The following is a 21784-nucleotide window of genomic DNA, read 5'->3' on the forward strand; positions in this document are numbered from 1 at the left end:
ACCACTGATCCTCAGTGTCTCTGAACCAAAGACAAGTTACCCGGCCCCTAGACCAGGAACACGCACACCACAGGGGGAGAAGCGTCGGGAAATCTAGAAACCCGGCCTCAGTTGTCCTAAAGGTGAACACTGACCAGAGAAAAGCCAGCGCACCCAGCTCCGTGGTCGGCGCGGGGACCTCGCCGGCGATAGGCGAGTGCCAGGCCGGCAGACGCGTCGCGGCTCCCCACAGGCGGCCGAGCATGCTCAGTTGCCAGGACGCGCTGCCGAGCGGCTGGGTAGAAACGGCTGAGCCGCCGCCAGAGCGGGGCCCGAGGGGCTCGAGCTGAGGGGGCGGGGCCTCGGCGCACGCTCCCTGCAAGCCCGCCCCCCGCCCCGCGCTTCTCGCCCGGGAGCTGGCAGCCCGTTGCCCTGGTAACCGTGGCGCCGCGTCTCCCTGAGAGAGTTGCTGTCAGCCCGCGGATCCCATCGCCCGCTCCCCATTGCCCCGCTATTTTCGCGTGGGCTCAGAGGTGGAGGGACAAGAAAAAATGGCGGAGCGGAGCCAGACGGCGCCTGAAGCAGGTCTGTGGGGGCGGTCGATCAGGGAAGCGCTGAGGCTGCACCGCTGTCCCCGGCCTCCGGGGACCGGAGACTCGGGCAAGGCCCTACTCCTGAGCTGGCGCCCCTTGTGTGTTTGCGCAGTGGGGCTCTGACTACGGGGTCAGAGGTCAAGGGACTCTCGTTCCCTGGAGTGACAGACACGGACCTGGGAAGTCCAGGCTTTTCCCGAGGAGTTTAGGAGAATGTTCACACTCCAGAGTGAGCCTAGGCCCCGAAAGGGAACCCCAGGGAAGACAGGAAGGACCCCATGCCCGAGAAGCACCTGTGACAGGACTGCCTCACGGGAGGTTCTGAGGAGGCAGGTCCGTGTGCAAGCGTTATTTTGTCATCACCGCAGGGAAGGGGGTTATACACCCAGCATCTGTATTTTGAAGAAGTGAAGTATCTTTGGGTCATTCCTGCTCACAGAAAAAGTGTTCAATACAAATGTTCAAATAGTCAGGTGCTCGAGGAGACAACCAGAACCCCCGCTACCTCCAGAACCTAGGTCGGCGCTGTTGGTGTGATCTGTGATCCTGAAGGTCATTCAGAATCACAGAGGGGTGCCTGTCCACGTAGTGTGGGCTGCAGATAGTCTGTCAGTGAGTGGAGGAGACTGACAGGACGGGGGTGGGGGACACAGATCCCATTCTGAGTGAACTCCTTTGTGGTTGTGACTGGGCTTGAGGGAGAGTGACCTGAGTTTCTTAAAAGGGTTATAGAAGAGATCAATTTTATTTTTATTTTATCATTTTTAAGAACTCATTGATTTTCGACAAGCCTGGCAAGCTACCCGTGCTGTATTCGATATGCCAAAAACAGTAACAATAATGGGCCTCATTCCCCTGATCCTGAACGCGACAGGGTCCAATGAGATGTTACTGGTGCCTGCTCGAGTATATTGATGAGCAACGGGAGGACAGTGATAGAGTGACAGAAGAGATCAAGAATTCTTTTAGTTTTGTGTACGTGGAGGGAGTTTGTTTCTAAAGGAAACTGGGAATAAAAAACTGAAACCCCCAAATACTTCAGATCACTGTGTGCAGAAAAGCAATGACTTTGGGGATATGTGTGGTGGTGTTTGGGGGAAGTGTTTTATACAATACTGTATTTGTGACCTAATTGGGTATTATGGTTAGAGGAGTGACCCACTGACTTATGTAGCTCTTGGGAGCCAGGTGGTGGAGGTAGTAGTTGGGTATGACCATACAGTGGCTACATCTGAGAACCCAGAACTGTAAAGATGAAGCTATCAAGAATGGTTCAACAGATTTTATTGAAGAGATCATATTTCTGATATCCTGCATGACTTTTTAATGGTGTATCTTTTTCACTCTCACTTATTAGTCTCTGCTAATTTTATAGTTGAATATTTTAAACAATTTTTGTTTTGTTTTGGGACCATGCCCAGTGGTACTCAGGACTTACTCCTGGCTCTATGCTCAGGGATCCCTCCTGGTGGTGTTTGAAAGAATCACATGTGATGCCAGGGATTAAATGTGGGTTGGTTGTGTGCAAGGTAATCTGTCTGGCTCCCATTTTATAGTTTCGACTCCTTCATATCATGAACATGTTTATTCCTTATTCAGTTATTCAATCACACAACAAATATGTGGATATCCTCTATGTATGAGATACTAAGTAGGACTTTGAAAATTTTCTGTCTTTGATTTCTTTACTTTGCTCTTTTGTTTTTTGCCCCCTAGAAATATTTCCTTTGAAAATATTCAATAATTGACATAATTTTTATTAGTTACTATCTTCTTCCTATACATTTTAAACACCAAGAAGGCAAGTGTCTTTGCTTTATCAGTTTCATATTTCTAGAACCATACCTGGTAGGTTATTAAATATTTGTTAAATGAATAATCATGCCCTGATATTATCTGTAGAAGTTTGCTCTGAGGTAATATTTTAGCTGAGACATGATAGTGATTAATAATTAAGAGAAAAGGGCAGAGGGGTTCATGCAGCAGGAAATCATGTGCAAAGACCAAAATGAACAGAATCGTGATGTGCTGTGTTTAAAAATCAGAAAAGCCAGGGAAAATGGAGGCCAGGAGGACTTGTCAATGCTTTAAAACTTGCCCTGTGTGTGGGGTGAAGGGAAGTTAGGATAAAGAAAGGACCAGTATAACAATAATAGGTGGAAATGATCACTTTGGACAGGAACTGAGAGAAAGGAAAATAGATACACCTGATAACCTTTCTGTATATGTACTGCAAACCACAATGCCCAAAAATGGGGTGGGGGAGAGAGAGAGAGAGAGAGAGAGAGAGAGAGAGAGAGAGAGAGAGAGAGAGAGAGACAGAGAGAGAGACAGAGAGAGAGAGAGACAGAGAGAGAGAGAGACAGAGAGAGAGAGAGAGAGAGAGAGAGAGGAGAGAGAGAGAGAGGGAGAGAGAGAGAGAGAGAGAGAGCGCACTGGCATAGAAAGGGGAGGCAGGAGGGAAACTAGGGGATTTTGGTGTGGGAATTATATGACTGAAATGGATGTTGGAACATATGACTGAGGCCCAATCATGAACAACTTTGTAACTATATATTTCACTGTGATTAAATTAAGAAAAAAACAACCAGAATTTCACTTAAAAAATAAATGGAGAGGAGAAAAGCATCTTGTAAATAAGGCAATCAGGGAAATAAAGGAGCCTAAGTAGATAGTTGAAGCACCCTATAGGCTATTATATGAATTTTCGTAAAAAAAATTCTAATAAGTAGGAAGACATTGAAGAAGCACTTGTACGCAGGAGGATGACATAACCAGAATCATAATGGCGTATTTGATATGTCAAAAACAGTAACAACAAGTCTCACAATGGAGACGTTACTGGTGCCGCTAGAGCAAATCAATGAACAATGTGACTGCAGTGCTATATCTTCTACATCAGTGCACATAGCTTTGTAAAGCATTATAAAAGATCTGTGGAAAGAATTAACTTTTACCCATGAAGCTTGCATTCTTATTTCTCCTAAGGCACTATGATAATGTCTATATTTCTGAGATCTGTGAGTATTGTATTTGGCTTCAGTTTCAGTACTTTGGCTTAGTCTCCCTTTTGATGAGAGATACTTCACAGATAGATGCAATAATAGGGTCAGAAGGATGTCAATATTTTGTTTGCATATTCTTTTTTGGATGGATTTATTTATTTATTTTTAAATGTTTTACTAGTGAATCACCATGAGGTACAGTTACAGACTTACAACTTTTTGTGCTTGTGTTTCAGTCATACAATGTTTGAGTACCCATCCCTCCATCAGTGCCCATTATCCACCACAGATGATCCCAGTATCCTTCCCACTCCCTCACCGAATTCCCCCACCTCAACCACCTCCGAGGCAGGGGATTCCCTTTTGTTCTTTCCTTTTTGGTGTTGTGATTTGCAGTAGAGGTATTGAGTGGCCATCGTGTTTGATCTATAGTCTACTTTCAGTGCACATCTCCCATCCCCAGCGGTTCATCTAACCACACTTTACCTGGTGTTCCCTTCTCTATCTGAGCTGCCTTTTCCTCCAGCATGTTAGGCCAGTTTCCAAGCCGTGGAACCAACCTCCTGGTACTTATCTCTACTATTCTTGGGTGCTAGTCTCACATTCTGTTACTTTATATTCAACAGATAAGTGAAATCTTTCTACATCTGCTTTTTTATCTCTCTCTTTTTGACTCATTTCATTTAGCATGATACTTTCCATGTTGATCCACTTACATGCAAAGGTCATGACTTCATTTTCTTAACAGCTGCATAGTATTCCATTGTGTAGATGTACCAGAGTTTCTTTAGCCAGTCATCTGTTCTCAGGCACTTGGGTTTTTTCCAGATTATGGCTATTGTAAACAGTGCTGCAATGAACATTCGAGTGCAGATGTCATTTCAACTATACTGTTTTGTCTCTCTGGGATATATTCCCAGGAGTTGTATAGCTAGGTCAAATGGGAGCTCAATTTCTAATTTTTTGAGAGCGTCCATATTGTTTTCTAAAAGGGCTGAACCAGTCGGCATTCCCACCAGCAGTATAGGAGAGTCCCTTTCTCCCTGCATCCTCACCAACACCAGTTGCTTTTATTGTTTTGGATATGTGCCAGTCTCTGTGGTGTAAGGTGGTATCTCATAGTTGTTTTGATCTGCATCTCTCTGATGATTAGTGATGAAGGCATTTTTTCACATATCTGTTTGCCATTTGTATTTCTTCCTTGAGAAAGTTTCTGTCATTTCATTGCCCCATTTTTTAATGGGGTCGTATGTTTTCTTCTTGCAGATTCCAGCCAGTGTCTTGTATATTCTTGATATCACCCCCTTATCAGATAGGTAGCTGGTGAATATTCTTTACCATTCTGTAGATTGCCTTTGTATTTGGTCACTGTATCTTTTGCGGTGCAGAAGCTTCTTAGTTGAATATAGTCCCACTTGTTTATTTCTGTTTCCACTTGGTTGGTCAGTGGCATGTCGTCTTTGAAGGTACTATTAGGCTCAATATCGTGGAGGGTTTTGCCGACCTTGTCTTCAATGTACCTTATGGATTCTAGTCTGATGTTGAGGTCTTTAATCCATTTTGATCTGATTTTTGTGCATCGTGTTATGTCGATATCTAAGCCCATTCTTTTGCATGTGGTTGTCCATTATGCCAGCACCATTTGTTAGAGAGGCTTTCTTTGCTCCACTTCACATTTCTTGCACCCTTATCAAAGATTAGATGTTCATACATTTGCGGTTGTGTGTAGGGGAAATTCCACCCTGTTTCATTGGTCTGTGGCTCTGCTTTTGTTGAGTACCACGCTGTTTTAATTGTTACCGCTTTGTAGTAGAGTTTGAAGTTGGGGAGGGTGATGCCTCCCATCATCTTTTCCCCAAGAATTGCTTTAGCTATTCATGTGTGTTTGTTGTTCCATATGAATTTCAGGAGTGTTTGATCCATTTCTTTGAAGAATTTCATGGGTATCCTTATAAGGATTGCATTGAATATGTATAGTGCTTTGGGGAGTATTGCCATTTTGACAATGTTAACTCTTCCTATCCATGAGTAGGGATTATGTTTCCATTTCCTTGTGTCCACGTTTATTTCATGGAGTAGCATTTTGTAGTTTTCTTAGTAGAGATCCTTTACCTCCTTAGTTAGGCTGATTCCGAGGTACTTGATTTTCTGGGGCAAGATTGTGAATGGGATAGTTTTTTTCATCTCACTTTCCTCTGTTTTGTTATTTGGGTATAGTAGGGCCATGGATTTTGGGGTATTGATTTTATAGCCTGCGACTTTACTGTACAAGTCTATTGTTTTTAGAAGTTTCTAGGTAGAGGATTTAGGATTCTCTAGGTATAGAATCATGTCATCTGTGAATAGTGAGAGCTTGATTTCTTCCTTTTCTATCTGGATGCCCTTAATGTCTTTTTCTTGCCTAACTGCTATTGCAAGTACTTCCAATACTATATTGAACAGAAGTGGTGAGAGTGGGCATCCTTGTCTTGTCCCTGATTTTAGAGGGAAGGCCTGTGTAAACACACAAAATAGGAGAGGGGCATCACACCGTGATGATCAGCACAGGGCCACGGCGCTCTATCTTTCCAGCTGCCCATGTTCGGTAGTCTCCAGCCGCTTCCCCCACCCTGGGGAGGTTGATGCCGATGATGAGGTAGGCGAATGAAGGAATGGAGACTAGGCTGGTGGATCTTAGTTGCAGTTTATTCCATTCCCATCTCCATTCTCCTCTGATGCTCCTCCTGCTTCTTCCTCCCCCATGCTACTTCATTCTCCTCCTCCTCTGGATCTGGATCTCGATCTGGCTTCTCCAGATCTGGCACTGGAACTGGCCCCCAGCCACTCTTTCAGCCTAGTTAAATCCCCAAGCATGAGGGGTTGGGGCTTACACATAGGTGTGGTCACAATCAATAGGGGTAAAGTTCTTTCCCTCAGGGGATGTTTCTTTTAGGACAGATTCTCTTTCAGCAGGACACCCATCCAAGAGCAGAATCCCACGGGTATGTTTCTCTTCTTCTTGTCCAACTAACATATAAGTATTCAATAATATTAATCATTTTTGTATGGACACAGCAAGAGATGCATTTAGTTTATGGAATTGCTCTCCTGGGGTCATCTCGATCTCAGACTACAGTGCTCAGGCCAGATTAGTCTTTCCTATCCCTAGCAGGGTCCTAGTCTTGTTGTTGCTTTTGGATCATGACATAACATGTCCATGACCAAGCTCTTAACATATAGAGAAGCATTATGCACTTTGGCCAGGCCCATCTCGATGCCAGGGTAGCACATAACTCACCTCTTGCCCTGGGTCCATCCCTTCCCTCGTAGGGACCCTGCTTTTGGGGGTGCTAGGAAGTAAGGGCAGCTGAGGCTTAAGTCCAGAAAGCAGATGCCTGGGAGTGAATAATATTCGAAGCCAATTAAATCCCATGTTACCAAAGCATATTAATAACTGTCTTTCTTTGCCCATACAAAAAGGACATTGTTTTAAAGTAAACTATTCAAAAGACACAAGGAGAGGAGAAAGGCAATATTAACTTACAATACAAGTTCAGTGTCCTAGAAAGGTCTGACCTTACAAATTAACAGAATCTGATTAGGGGAAAAGCTGATTAACTGGTTGGGGAAGAGAGCATAGAAGTGGTTACAGATAGACAAAGGAATGGGAATGACTCGGGAGCACTTTGATGGGTGTGACCCGATATACCTAAGCTCCTTGTGGCAAGGGGAACAGGACATACCAATCTTGTCTAAAATTGTTTAGAGATTATTACCAGATAAAGCTAAAGTCTTTATAGCAAGGGAGAAAGGACAAACCAATGATATTCTACAAAGGCCCTTAGTTTTTCCCCATTGAGAATAATGCTTGCCATAGGTTTGTGGTAGATGGCTTTGACTATCTTGTGGAAAGCTCCTTCTAAACCCATTTTGGTGAGGGTGTTCATCATAAATGGGTGTTGGATCTTGTCAAATGATTTCTCTACATCTATTGATATGATCTTATGGTTTTTATCTTTACTTTTGTTGATATGATGGATTATGTTGATTGATTTCTGAATGTTAAACCATCCTTGCCTCCCTGGGGTGAATCCCACTTGGCCATGTTGTATGATCTTTTTGATGAGTTGTTGGATTCTATTTGCTAATATTTTGTTGAGGTTTTTTGCATCCGTGTTCATCAGGGATATTGACCTGTAGTTTTCCTTGTTAGCGGTGTTTTTGTTTGCTTTTGATATTAGGGAGATATGTGCCTCATAGAAACTGCTTGGGAGAGTTCCTGTTTCTTCAATTTCCTGGAAAAGCTTGAGGAGAACTGGCAACAGGTCCTCTTTAAGTGTTTGGAAGAATTTGCTGGTGAATCTTTCTGGGCCTGGTCGTTTTTTTTTGGGAAGACTTTTGATTACTGTTTCAATTTCCTTGATATTAATGCATCTATTCAGGTATTCCAAGTCTTCTTGGTTCAGTCTTGTGAGATGATAGAAATTGAGGATTTATCCATTTCTTCTAGGTTTTCTTGTTTCGTGGCATACAGACTCTCAAAGTAGTCTCTGGTGATCTTTTGAATTTCATTAGTTTCCGTTGTGATGCCCCCTTTTTCATTTCTGATTCGGTTTATTAGGGTTCTCTCTCTCTCTCTCTCTCTCTCTCTTTTTCTTTGTGAATCTTGCTAGTGGTTTATCAATCTTGTTTATTTTCTCAAAGAACCAGCTCTTGCTTTCATTGACCTTTCAGATTGTTTTTTGGGACACCCATCTCTCCACCAGTGCACATTCCCCACCACCAATATTCCTGGTATGTCCTCTCTATTTCACCCTGCCCCTGCCTCCATGGCAGACAATATTGCCCATACACTCTCTCTACTTTTGGGCATTATGGCTTGCAACACAGACACTGAGAGGTCATCATGTTTGGTCCATTTCTTATTTTGGCACGCATCTCCCATCCCGACCAGATTCCTCCAGCCATCATTTTCTTAGTGATCCCTTCTCTATTCTATCTGCCTTCTCCCCTCCGCTCATGAAGCAGTCTTCCAGCTATGGGGCAATTCTCATGGCACTGGTATCTACTGTCCTTGGGTGTCAGCTTCATGCGATGTTATTATGTACTCCACAAATGAGTGCAGTCCTTCTATGTCTGCCCCTCTCTTTCTGATTCATTTCACTTAGCATTATTCTCTCCATGTCTATCCATTTATAAGCAAATTTCATGACTTCATCTCTCCTAACAGCTGCATAGTATTCCATTGTGTAGATGTTTCTTTAACCAGTCATCTGTTCTAGGGCACTTGGGTTGTTTCCAGATTTTGCCTATTGTGAACAGTGCTGGAAAGGATGCATAGGTACAGATATCATTTATTCTGTGCTTTTTTGCATTCTCAGGATATATTCCCAGAAGTGGTATTGCGGGGTATATGGAAGCTCAGTTTCTAGTTTTTGAAGGGTTGTCCATATTGTTTTCCAGAAAGGCTGGACCAATCGGCATTCCCACCAACAATGAAAGAGCGTCCCTTTCTCCCCACATCCACGCCAGCACTGATTGCTTTTGTTCTTTTGAATATGTGTGCCAGTCTCTGTGTTGTGAGATGATATCTCATTGTTGTTTTGATTTGCATCTCCCTGATGACTAACGATGTGGAGCATTTTTTCATGTGCCTTTTGGCCATTTGTATTTCTTTTTTTATTTTTTTAAAACTTTTTAATATTTTTCTTATCCAGAGAATCACATGAATGATGTAAATATAAATTTTCATAATACATATTAATATTTGTTGTCATATATGCCAAACAACATTATATTTACAGATTGTAATAAGAAATGTCAGTTAATAATTTCCAGAAAGTTTGGTCCCAAAGGGTAAATTTTTTTTAAAATTTAAATTTATTTATTTTTAATTAGTGAATCACCGTGAGGGTACAGTTACAGATGTATACACTTTTGTGCTTATGCTTCCTTCATACAAAGTTCGGGAACCCATTCCTTCACCAGTGCCCATTCTCCACCACCAGTAAACCCAGCATCCCTCCCACTCTCCCCAATCCCATCTCCCCCCACCCCACCCTGCCACTGTGGCAGGGCATCCCCTTCTGTTCTCTCTCTCTAATTAGCTGTTGTGTTTTGCAATAAAGGTGTTGAGTGGCCACTGTGCTCAGTCTCTAACCCTCATTCAGCCCGCAATTCCCTCCCCCGACATGGCCTTCGACTGCATTAAAGTTGGTCATCCCTTCTCTGAGTTGCCCTTTCCCCAGAGTGTGAGGCCAGCCTCCAAGCCATGGAGTCAACCTCCTGGTACTTATTTCTACAATTCTTGGGTGTTAGTCTCCCACTCTGTTATTCTATATACCATAGATGGGTGCAATCTTTCTATGTCTGAATCTTTCTGACTCATTTCACTCAGCATGAAGCTTTTCATGCCGATCCACTTAAATATAAAATTCTTGACCTCCTTTTTTCTAACAGCTGCATAGTATTCCATTGTATAGATGTACCAAAGTTTCCTCAACCAGTCATCCGTTCTAGGGCATTCGGGTTTTTTTCCAGATTCTGGCTATTGTAAACAGTGCTGCAATGAACATACATGTGCAGATTTTGTTTTGATTATACTTTTTTGCCTCTCTGGGATATATTCCCAGCAGTGGTATTGCTGGGTCAAATGGGAGCTCAATATCTAATTTTTTGAGAATCGTCCATATTGTTTTCCAGAAGGGCCGAACCAGTCGGCATTCCCACCAGCAGTGTAGAAGGGTCCCTTTCTCCCCACATCCTCTCCAACAGCGGTTGCTTTTGTTCTTTTGGATGTGTGCTAGTCTCTGTGGTGTGAGGTGGTATCTCGTGGTTGTTTTGATCTGTATCTCTCTGATGATTAGTGATGTAGAGCACTTTTTCATGTGCCTTTTAGCCATTCGTATTTCTTCCTTGGTAAAGTTTCTGTTCATTTCTTCGCCCCATTTTTTGATGGGGTTGGATGTTTTCTTCTTGTAGAGTTCAACCAGTGCTTTATATACCATGATATTAATCCCTTATCTGATGGGAATTATGTAAATATCCTTTCCCATTCTGTGGATAGTCTTTGTATTCTGGTCACTGTATCTTTTGTGGTGCAGAAGCTTTTTAGTTTAATGTAGTCCCATTTGTTGATCTCTGTTTTTACTAGATTGCTTAGTTCCGTGTCACCTTTGAAGATACCTTTATCTTCAATATCGTGGAGGGTTTTGCCGACCTTGTCTTCAATGTACCTTATGGTTTGTGGTCTAATGTTGAGGTCTGTATTTCTTTTTTGAGGAAACTTTTGTTCATTTCTTCTCCCCATTTTTTGATGGGGTTGGAGGTTTTTTTTCTTATACAATTCTACTAGTGTCTTGTATATCCTGGATATTAACCCCTTATCTGATGAGTATTGGGTAAATATTCTTTCCCATTCTGTGGGCTCTTTCTGTATTTTGGTCGGTGTTTCTTTTGAAGTGCAGAAGCTTCTTAGTTTGATGTAGTCCCATTTGTTTAGGTTTTCTTCCACTTGCATGGTCAGTGCTGTTTCATCCTTAAAGATGCTTTTAGCTTCAATGTCATGGAGAGTTTCTGCCTATATTTTTCTCTATGTACCTTATAGATTCATGTCTCATATTCAGGTCTTTAATCCACTTTGATCTGACTTTTGTGCCTGGCATTAGACAGAGGTCAGAGTTCATTTTTTTTGCAGGTATCTATCCAGTTACCTGGAAGGAGCCCTGACACAGGCCGATACCTGGATGGCATGTGCCGGTGCATACACATTTAAGAGTGTGATTTCTTCCTGTTGTACATATCCCTTGATAAATAGAAAATGGCCTTCACTGTCCCTTCTAATCTTTTTCAACCTGAAATTTATGTTGTTGGATACTAGTATGGCCATCCCAACTTTTCTGAGGCAGTTGTTTGCTTGCAAGATTGTTTTCCATCCTTTAACTTTGAGTCTGTGTTTGTTCTGATTGTTCATATGTGTTTCTTGTAGGCAGCAGAATGTTGGTTTCAGTTTCTGGATCCATTTTGCTACTCTGTGTCTCTTGGTTGGTGCATTTAGACCATTGACATCTAGAGAGATTATTGTCACGGGGTTTTGTGCCATCTTTCTGTAAGGGTTTGTTGTGCTTATGGGTGTTTTCCTTCTTGTCTTACAGGAGCCCTTTTAGTTTTTCTTTTAAGTTTGGTTTTGAGTCTATGAAATTCCTGAGCTATTGTTTATCTATAAAATGGTGTATTGTTTCATTGAGTTTGAGTGAGAGTTTAGCTGGATAAAGTATTCTTGGTGAGGCGTTCATTTCATTGAGTTTTTTTACTATGTCCCACCATTGTTTTCGGGCTTGGAGGCTTACCTCTGATAGAAATGCTGTAAACCTAAGGGGTGCTCCTTTGTATGTGATTTCCTTCTTTGACCTTGCTGCTTGCAGTATTGTGCCTCTATCTGTGGCATCCATCATTCTAACTATGATACGCCTGGAGTGTTTTTATTAGGGTTTTTTTAGCTGGCAACCTTCTGGCTCCTTGCATTACCTATCCTTGAATCTGGATGCTTGCGTTCTCTAACTCAGGAAACTTTTCAGCAATGATTTCTTTAACTGTGGCTTTTTCATTGGGGTTGCCTCACTCTTCTTCTGGTACTCTGATGATTCTAATGCTTTTCCTCTTGGAGTCATCCCCTAGGTCTCTGATTGGCCTTAGAGCTATTTTGAGATCTTTCCCCATTGTTTGTTGCCTGTACGATTTATGCTGCTCATCTTCAAGTTCACTGATTCTGTCTTCAGCTGTAGACATTCTACTGTTGAGGTCACCCACTGGGGTTTAATTTGATCTACCGAATCCTTTATTTGTGATATTTCTTTTTGTAGCTTTCTTGTTTCTGCTCTCATTTGTTCCTGTATTTTCTTGGCTATCCATTTGACTGTTTCTTTCATTTCTTCCTTTAATTTTCTGCATGTCTGCTCCATTGATTCTTTGAGTTCCTTGAACATCCTCAGCATTTCATCTCTGAATTCTTTGCCAGAGAGATTGTATTTGTGGGTAACCCCTGCTGAGGATTCGGGACTCTTTCTTTATCCTCTCCTCATAGTGGAGAATTGTGCTGTTGCTTCATGCTGTTGTGGTTGTATAGAGGTAAAACCTTCAAGTTCATCAGCACTATTCCCTCTTATTGGGGGAAAGGGTTCTGAATAAGGTCAGTCGATGGTGGTCAACCTTCTCCCCTTCTAGAGTATGTCCTCTCAGACATTTTTCTGTGACTTATGATAGGTATCTAGTGAAGCATTGGAAGAGGTGTTATTTTATATTGGGTTTTGTACAGCTTCTTGTGTACACTGGTATTTTGGTGGAATTGGTGTAAGCCAGTGGATTATTGTCATATTGTGTTTCAGGGGGCCAGGAGGTTTTCCACAGAATTAGGTAATAAAGGTTGGTATGTGAGTGGAGAGTGCTGGGAATGGGAAATATAACTGCGGCCGTGTGAGTGGCCACTGGCCACACAGAAGGGCACGCCTACTTTTGAGGAGGCCATGCCCCCTACAGTGGAGGCCACACTCCCAGCCTGTCCAGATGCTAATGCCTGGGTCCACAGACCTGTTGAGAAGAGCAGTGGGTAGTTGGGCAGGCAGTGGTGGTGGAAGTCGAGGCAGGTTTCCCCAGGGCTGGTCCCTGCTGCTGGTGTTGGGGGGCATGGGGCTAGTAAGGGGATTCAAGACCTGTTGAGAAGAGCTGCGGGTAGTTGGGCAGGTGCTGGCGATGGAAGATGTGTACATATTCTTAACAAAATCACAGCTTTGTCTTTGAGTCTTTTAAGAATAGTATAGTCTTATATAAGTTTTAATTGTTAAATTTCAGTAGAAGAGTAGGTGTTTGTATTAATTGAAAAAAATTATTCTCGGCTAAATTTGATATTCTTGATTATAGAAAAATACTGGAAGTGTGAAAACCTGTAATAACTCATTGGGAATATTATTATTTTTTAATGTTTCTCATTTATTTAATAGGATTCACAAAAGTAATCTCAAACTCAGAAGGAAGATGTTTATATTTGTATTATATTTTTGAGAGCTATTGATTGTAAAATTTTGGGACTTTTAAAATAATGATCTCTATGTCAACTAAAGGAAAACTGGAAAAGCGAACACATAATATTCTAAAATTTTGTATTACTGTATCACTGTCATCCTGTTGATCATCGATTTGCTTGAGTGGGCACCAGTAACGTCTCCATTCCTACTAGCCTTGAGATTTTAGTGGCCTCTCCTTCATTGTACAATTGATATGCATTGTATAATTGTATAATTCATTGTATAATTTTGTATAGCAATGAAATATTTTATAGAGGGCCGTAAATTCCTAAATAAAGACTTTCAACAGTGTCATGGAAAAATCAAATTTTGGTGGAAGCAAATGGGAAAATAATCTGCTAACAATTAGACAATTGTTAGCAAAAAATAAACAAACAAAAAGCATTTTTTTCCTTCAGGAACCTTAAAAGTTAATAAGATGTCATGACTTGGTGCAAGAAATTGGGATGTTTTGAATATTTATTATATATACATTATATACAGAGAGTCTCTTGTCTGCACGCCTGGCTGTCTTCCCTGGGGCCTCTCGGAGGGGATGGGATCCACCTTCCCTCCCCTCCCTGAGAAGAGCTCCTGGTGGCCGAAGACCACCGGAACCTAGCCACAGCCATGCTCAAGGCCCCTCTCCACACGTTCGGACAAGCCTCATGCGTGAAGGTACCAGCAGAGGAACCCAGGTGTGTATAATCCCATCAATGGCCAACATTCAGAGACTTAAAAGCAAGCTCCCAGAAGCTCGAAGCAGCTTCGTGGCTGCACAATATCTTATAACCTACTTTTCCTTCTGGGAGAAACTTGCAAGCTACTGAGAGCTTCCTGCCCACATGGGACAGCCTCGCGAGCTTCCCATGGTGTATCTATATGCCAAAGCCAGTAACCAGCTGAATCTCATTCCCCTGTTTCTGAAAGAGCCTCCAATGCGGGATCGTTGGGAAGGCCGAGAAGAGAGAGGCTTCTAAAATCTCAGGGATAGAACGAATGGAGAGGTTACTGAGACCGCTTGAGCAACTTGACCATCAATGGGATTTCATGATCGTGATCGTGATATACATATATATTATATATATACATATATACGCATATATATGTATATATATATTCCTGGAATGATAGCATAGCGGGTAGGGCATTTGCCTTGCATGTGGCCGACCTGGGTTCAATTCCCCCATTCTTCTCAGAGAGCCCGGCAAGCTACTGAGAGTATCCTACCCTCATGGCAGAGTCTGGCAAGCTACCTGTAGTGTATTTGATATGCAAAAAACAGTATCAACAAGTCTCACAATGGAGACATTACTGGTACCCACTCAAGCAAATAGATGAACAATGGGAGGACAGTGCAGACAGTATATGTATTTTTTTATTTCAAATAATTTGTTAAGCACTGGAAATTCAGATATATGTTAGTCTTAAATCAAGTCTGATTTAGGGAACTCCCATCCTAGTTGTGGAGAAATAGAGGCAGTGATCTAGACTGACACAGATTTCTAAAGCCAAAGCTGATTTCTCAGAAAGCCTGAAGGTAGGTAGTAATTTAGCAAAGCTTCATGAATGGTCTTCATGAATGGTCTCAATTCAATGTGAATTGAGTCTTGAATGATAACAAGGAACTTTAGCCCAGTGTTGATAGTAGCAGAGACAGGGAGTAAAGAGGAGAAATGGAGAGCAGAGAGTAATATATAGAATAAAGGTATGGGGGTGGAGCTTATACAGAATATTGCTAGTGTTGCTCATCTGTTAACTGAACTAAAGATTATGTTCCTTTTATCTCTCTTCCCACATTGGTTCATTCTTGGATCCCTTTGATTATCTTTTGTAAAGATAATGCTTTCTCATATAAATGCATTATGTGCAAACATTCAACAATTTGAAAAGAGTTTCAGGACATAATGTCCATCTCTAGAAACTCATATTTAAAGTTTTCTGTCAGTAATGAGGTTTCATTAAAAATATGAAATTCTCTAAGTAGGATGACCTTTGATAGAAAAAAGAAGATCTAATAATATTGCATGAGACAAACCCAAAGTCAAATCCTGGCCTCTAAATTATTTATTTGATCAGAAATTTTTCTTAAACTTTTAACTTCTTTGTACTTTACTGTATTGACTCTTAATCACTTTGTCTCACTATAGAACAAATAATACAAGCTTACATTTGTGGTTTCAGGAGAGATTAAGTGACTAATCCCTTAATTTGCCAATCACTTCATCTCTCATGAATTTACACATGTACTCATTTAAGTGACTTGCTGATTCTACAGACTAGATTCTTTCTTCCTTTTCTTGCTTTTTTTCAAGCAGAAAGACAGGCATAAAATTATATACAATAAGAGAAGTGTGGATTTCTGTCTTTATATTGAATTGTTAGAGTAAGTTAAATGACTTTAGGTCACAGAACTAGTATATAATGGAGTCAGACTGTTACCCAGTTTTCGATATCTATTTAACTATAAATCATGGTAATAGAACTGTTCTAAAATTGAGACAAATAACCAGGTGTTATAGTAATGGCATTTAAAATAAAAGTGAATTGTTTAGGCATACCAATGAAAAATCAATATTTTTCACTTACAGAGTACCTCCTATCAGGCACTTTGATAATATCTTGTTTAACTTTCACAAAATTCCTGCAAAGATAGGGTATATTCATTTCAGTTTTATATGTGCGAAATTGAGGTTCAGAAAGATTAAGTAGGAGTATTTAAATCTACACAGACAATAAAGATTAGAACTAGAATTCAAGTATACCCGACTTTTAATTGATAACAAATAGAACTACCTCTCCTGGCCTCCTGGATTAATTTCATGGATATTAAATCTTGCTACTATGAGAAAGGGATAAAACACACCAGAATTTAACAGAATTTTTTTTTCCTTAGAGGAAGAGGTGATGGATACCTCAATTTTCAGATACTATATTAAACAAAAATTATACATTTTTTCAAATTACCCTTATCACCTTATGTCAGGGTCCTGGCAGTTGACCCCGGCAAACTGGAATATGATCCCCCAAGCCGCTGGACTTACTCCCTATAGGGGAGGGAGTTTCTTCAGATTCCTCAGAAACTGTTCGTTCTGTCATACAAGAAAGGAGACGTCATCAGCAACTATCGCCCAATCTGCCTGCTGTCTGTCGTCTACAAGTTGTTCACTCTTGTCATCCTGAAAAGAATAGGCAGAACACTAGATGGACAACCATGCGAGCAAGCCGGGTTCCAAAGGGGATTCAGCACGATAGACCATATTCACACAGTGACCAAACTCATTGAAGTTTCGTGAGAGTTTAAGATGCCGCTCTGTCTAACGTTCATCGACTTAAAGAAGGCCTTCGATTCTGTTGTGACTGAAGCGGTCATCGAAGCCCTGGCCAAACAGGGCGTTCAAACTCAGTATATCAAAATCCTCCGAGAGCTGTATTGTGGATTCACCACCGGGATCTCACCATTCTACAGGGAAGTGATCATTGATGTAAAGAGAGGGGTGAGGCAGGGTGATACCATTTCACAGAAACTCTTCAGTGCCACCCTTGAGAACATCATGCGACGACTGGAATGGGAAGGAATGGGAATGATGATAGACGGTCGGCAATTACACCACCTCTGCTTAGCTAATGACATTGTTCTCTTAACACCAAACATTAGCCAAGTGGCACAAATGCTGACCGACTTCGACCACGAGTGTGGAAAGGTCGGATTGCAGCGGAATCTCAACAAGACGATGTTCATGAAAAACGAACTGGTTCCTGAAGTTCCATTTGATCTCAATGAAATGAACATCTCCGAATGCAGCAGCTATGTGTACCTGGGTCGAGAAATCAACATGAGGAATGACTTGGTGCCAGAACTGAGCAGGAGGAAGAGAGCAGCATGGAATGCATTCAAGAGCGTCGAAGAGCTGGTTAAGAGAATGAAGAACCTCTGACTCTGGGCACATCTTTTCAATTCCACCGTTCTTCCTTTCACTAACATGTGCCTCAGAGACCTGGGCCCTACGCAAACAGGATGAGAATGCTATTAGGGTATCCCAAAGAGGAATCGAAAGAGCTATGCTGGGAATATCATGTCTCACTCAAGTGAGAGAAGGAATCCGGAGTTCAAAAATCAGGGATGCTGTCTCATTTGCCAAGGCGTCAAAAATCAGATGGGCTGGTCATGTAATGCGATTCAGAGACGACCGCTGGACTAGAGCTGTTACCGACTGGATTCCATGGGACGTCAGAAGACCTCGTGGCCGCCCATCAACTAGATGGTCACATTTCTTCGTCAAATCTCTGAATGAATGATTTGAGGCTCTTCCTGTTCCTGGAGTGAGCAGATATCATTGGGCTGCACTAGCTCGAGACAGGGACAAATGGAGATGTTACTGATGCCCAGTCGAGCAAATCGAAGATCAATGGGACTACAAGTGATACAAGAAGAAATGACATCTGCACCTGTATGTTCATTGCAGCACTATTCACAATAGTCAGAATCTGGAAACAATCAGAGTGTCTGAGAACAGATGACTGCTTAAGAAACTTTGGTACATTTACACAATGGAATACAATGCAGGGTTATTTCTTCATCCACTCCTGAGTGGGTGGATGTCTGTACTGTTTCTTCGTGTTGCTGTGGTAGTATGTAGGTGGTTCCCTTCATTTCACTATCAGTGACTACCTCTCGCTGCAAGGGAGGATTCTAGATAGGCTTGGTCAATGGTCTCTTTTTTCCCCGTCAATGGTCTCTTTTTTCCCCTTTAAGAGTGCTACCTCTTCGGTGCTCCTCTGTGCCTTACATGGGGTCACTAGTGTAGCTGCAGGAGATGTGTTAGTTTTCATTGGGATTGTTCAGTTCTTTGTGTTCACTGTTATTTCGGTGTTTTAGGGGAGTGTTTTAATTGGAACAGGCTAGTGGACTATTGGCCTAATGTGATCGGGATAGCCAAGATGTCCTCTTCAGAATTAGATAATGGAGGCTGAGCTGTGAGTCCAAAATGCTTGGAGAGGGAAAAATAACTGCGGATCTGTGAACATCTGCAGCCGCGGAGACCATGCCCACCAGCCACCTCACCTTCATTGCCTGTGTGGGATGTGGCGCTCACTTCTAGCACTCCTGGGGCTCTCGGGGTTTCCCCCAGCCAGGTGCTCCACAAGTGGTCTGGGCCGGAAAGATTTTTAGATTTCATTCAATTCTTTTTTGTTTCTTTAGTCAGTGAGCTCAATAGATAGTCAAGTTTCTGCATATATATATTTTTTATGTACAAAAATATTTTAACTGATGTCTTCAAATGATGTCTTGGGACAGTGGGTATCTAATATTTTTGTTTGTGTAAAGGAATGAGAATAGACTTATTTGAGAAAATATATAAGACCCAAGAACCCTTAGAATTGGTGGGGATGAAGGGCTGGTATTGTCATTTGGATGCATTAGAGTCCATGTAGTTTTGGGTTTGAGAAGGGTTTCTTCAGTGTGAGAGACCCAGAAAGAGTTCACAGATTGTGCAGGAGCCACTGCTGGACGGGTGCTGGAGCCCTTGACGTAGTTGGATGATGAAGAGGCCAGTGTCAGCTTTTTTTTTTTTAACTTTTTTGGGTCACACCCAGCGATGCACAGGGGTTACTCCTGGCTCATACACTCAGGAATTACTCCTGGCAGTGCTCAGGGGACCATATGGGATGCTGGCATTCGAACTCGGGTCAGCCGCGTGCAAGGCAAACGCCCTACCCGCTGTGTTATTTCTCTAGTTCCCAGTGTCAGCTTTTTGGGTCCTTGGGAGTGTACCTGGATAAGAGAGGAGTTCGGGAGGAGCTTCCCTGTTTTAGGTGATCCAGGATGCAGATGGTGCCAGAACCACAGGGCAGGATTGAGAACTGAAATATTTTAATTTTTAAAAAATTTATTTATTTAATTGAATCATTAGGAGATACGGCTACAAAGCTTTCATGATTGAGTTTTAGTCATATAATGATAGACCACCAATCCCTCCACCAGTGTATATTTCCCGTCACCAATGTCCCCAGTATCTGTCCCACTACCCCTAACCCACCCCATCCTCAGTCTCTGTGGCAAAAACTTTCCTTCTTACTCTCTCTTTACTTTTGGGCATTATGGTTTGGGTTTGCAATACAGATACTGAGAGACCATCATGTTTGGTCCTTTGTCTACTTTCAGCACACATCCTCCATCCCGAAAGATCCCTCCAACCATCATTGACTTAGTGTTCCCTTCTCCATCCCAACTGCCTTCTCCCCCAGCACTTGATGCTGGCTTACAACCATGGACTAATAGTCCTGGCACTTGTCTCTACTGTCCTTGGGTGTTAGTCTCATGCTATATTATATTTTTATATTCTACAAATGAGTGCAGTCATTCTATGTATGTTCCTCTATGTCTGATTCATTTCACTTAACATGGTACTCTCCAAGTCCATCCACTTGTAAGCAAGTTTCATGACTTCATTTTTTTCTAACAGCTGCATTGTATTCCATTGTGTTTCATAGTAACCAGTTGTCTGTTCTTGGGCACTCAGGTTGTTTCCAGATTCTGACTATTGTGAACAGTCCTGCAATGTACATACAGATGCAGATGTCATTTCTACTTTTTTTTTTTGTATATTCCCAGAAGTGGTATTGATTGCAGGGTCTTATGGTAGCTCAATTTCTAGTTTTTTTGAGGAATGCCCATATTGTTTTCTAAAAAGGCTGGACCAGTAGGCATTCCCACCAGCAATGAATGAGAGTCCCTTTCTCCCCCATCCATGCCAGCACTGGTTGTTTTTGTTCTTTTTGATGTGTGCCAATCTCTGTGTTGTGAGATGATATCTCATTGTTGTTTTGATTTGCATCTCCCTAATGATTAGTGATGTAGAGCATTTTTTTCATGTGCTTTTTGGCCTTTTGTATTTCTTTTGAGGAAGTTTCTGTTCATTTCTTCTCCCCATTTGTTTTAAATGGGGTTGGAGGTTTTTTTTCTTGTAAATTTCTACCAGTGTCATATATATTGGATATTAATCCCTTATCTGATGGGTATTGGGTAAATAATTTTTCCCATTTTGTGGGCTGTCTCTGTATTTTGGTCACCACTTCTTTTGGGTTCCAGAAGCTTCTTAGTCCCATTTGTTTATCTTTGTTTCCAATTGCTTGGTCAGTAGTTGAAGTTTTTAAAAACCATATGTTATTTAGGTTGTACTGGTAGTGTGTTGATCCTGAGTATGTTTGATTTAGAATGAGTAATGTTAATAATTAAACCAGTTAGAGGAAATAGACCATTATGAATAGAAATCTCATTATACCATTAAAGATTTGGATCATTCTTTTGTTCCATATAGGCCAACTTTTAAAAAAACAACACTTCAGGGATGCAGTGTACAACTGTATTGCATATTTGAGAGGTTTGAAGATAAGAGGTTTTGGTTTTTTGAGGTTATTTTTTTTTGAGCCACACATAGTGATGCTAGTGGGACCATGTAGTATTGAATTGAAACTGGACTGCCTGTATGTAAAGTACGCACTAGCACATTGAGTTGTATCTGTGACAGTAGCTCTTGAAAGTTATTTCTTATCACAGTTAAATATAAGAATTTGTGGTAATATATGTTATTTAAATGTGTGGTAATCATTTAGCAGCATCTACATATGTAATCATATGTTGTATACTTGATGCTAATACATTATTGATATCAACTATGTATCAAAATATGAATAAAATCTGTTATATTTTTCTAGAAATGATCTTTATAAAGGGGGATAAGGTGCATACTAGTAACAGTATGTCTCTATTTTAATTGCTTCAGGAAATTGACTAAGTGACCCTAATTTTCTTTCATTTTCTCTTTCCACTTGTGAAATGTTATAAATGTCCCAGATAGTATACTTATAAAAGAGCTGGCAAATGATCAGATGGACACTTGAATTTGAATTTGAATTGCATTCTTGACTTAAGAATAGTGAACAATTTTGGACTGTTTCATTCTCTTGGATTTGTAATTCTAAACTGTTAAATATCACATTGCCTAAATAAAGATGTATAATGATGCTTTAATTTAATATGCTTGAAAAAATTGCATAGTATGTGTGTATTATTTGTATGGAATAAAGCACTATTTTTTTAGTAGTCTTCATAAATACTTTTATTGCCTAGATAAATGATCACAAAATACTTATCTTTTCTTATTTT

The 21784-nt window shown here is 41.2% G+C and overlaps 1 protein-coding gene across 1 annotated transcript in view; it reads left to right on the top strand.

Moving 5' to 3' along the window:
• The first annotated feature begins 298 nt into the window (after positions 1 to 298).
• The window catches only part of AGBL4 (AGBL carboxypeptidase 4), a 1336770-nt gene continuing 1315284 nt past the window's right edge, over positions 299 to 21784 (top strand). The window contains exon 1 of the mRNA XM_004607339.2: positions 299 to 564. Coding sequence (XP_004607396.2) covers positions 531 to 564 — 34 coding nt within the window. The 5' untranslated portion in view covers positions 299 to 530. The remainder of the gene's footprint in view (positions 565 to 21784) is intronic.

Source organism: Sorex araneus, chromosome 5, assembly GCF_027595985.1.
Source record: "Sorex araneus isolate mSorAra2 chromosome 5, mSorAra2.pri, whole genome shotgun sequence".
NCBI classification, from domain to species: domain Eukaryota; kingdom Metazoa; phylum Chordata; class Mammalia; order Eulipotyphla; family Soricidae; genus Sorex; species Sorex araneus.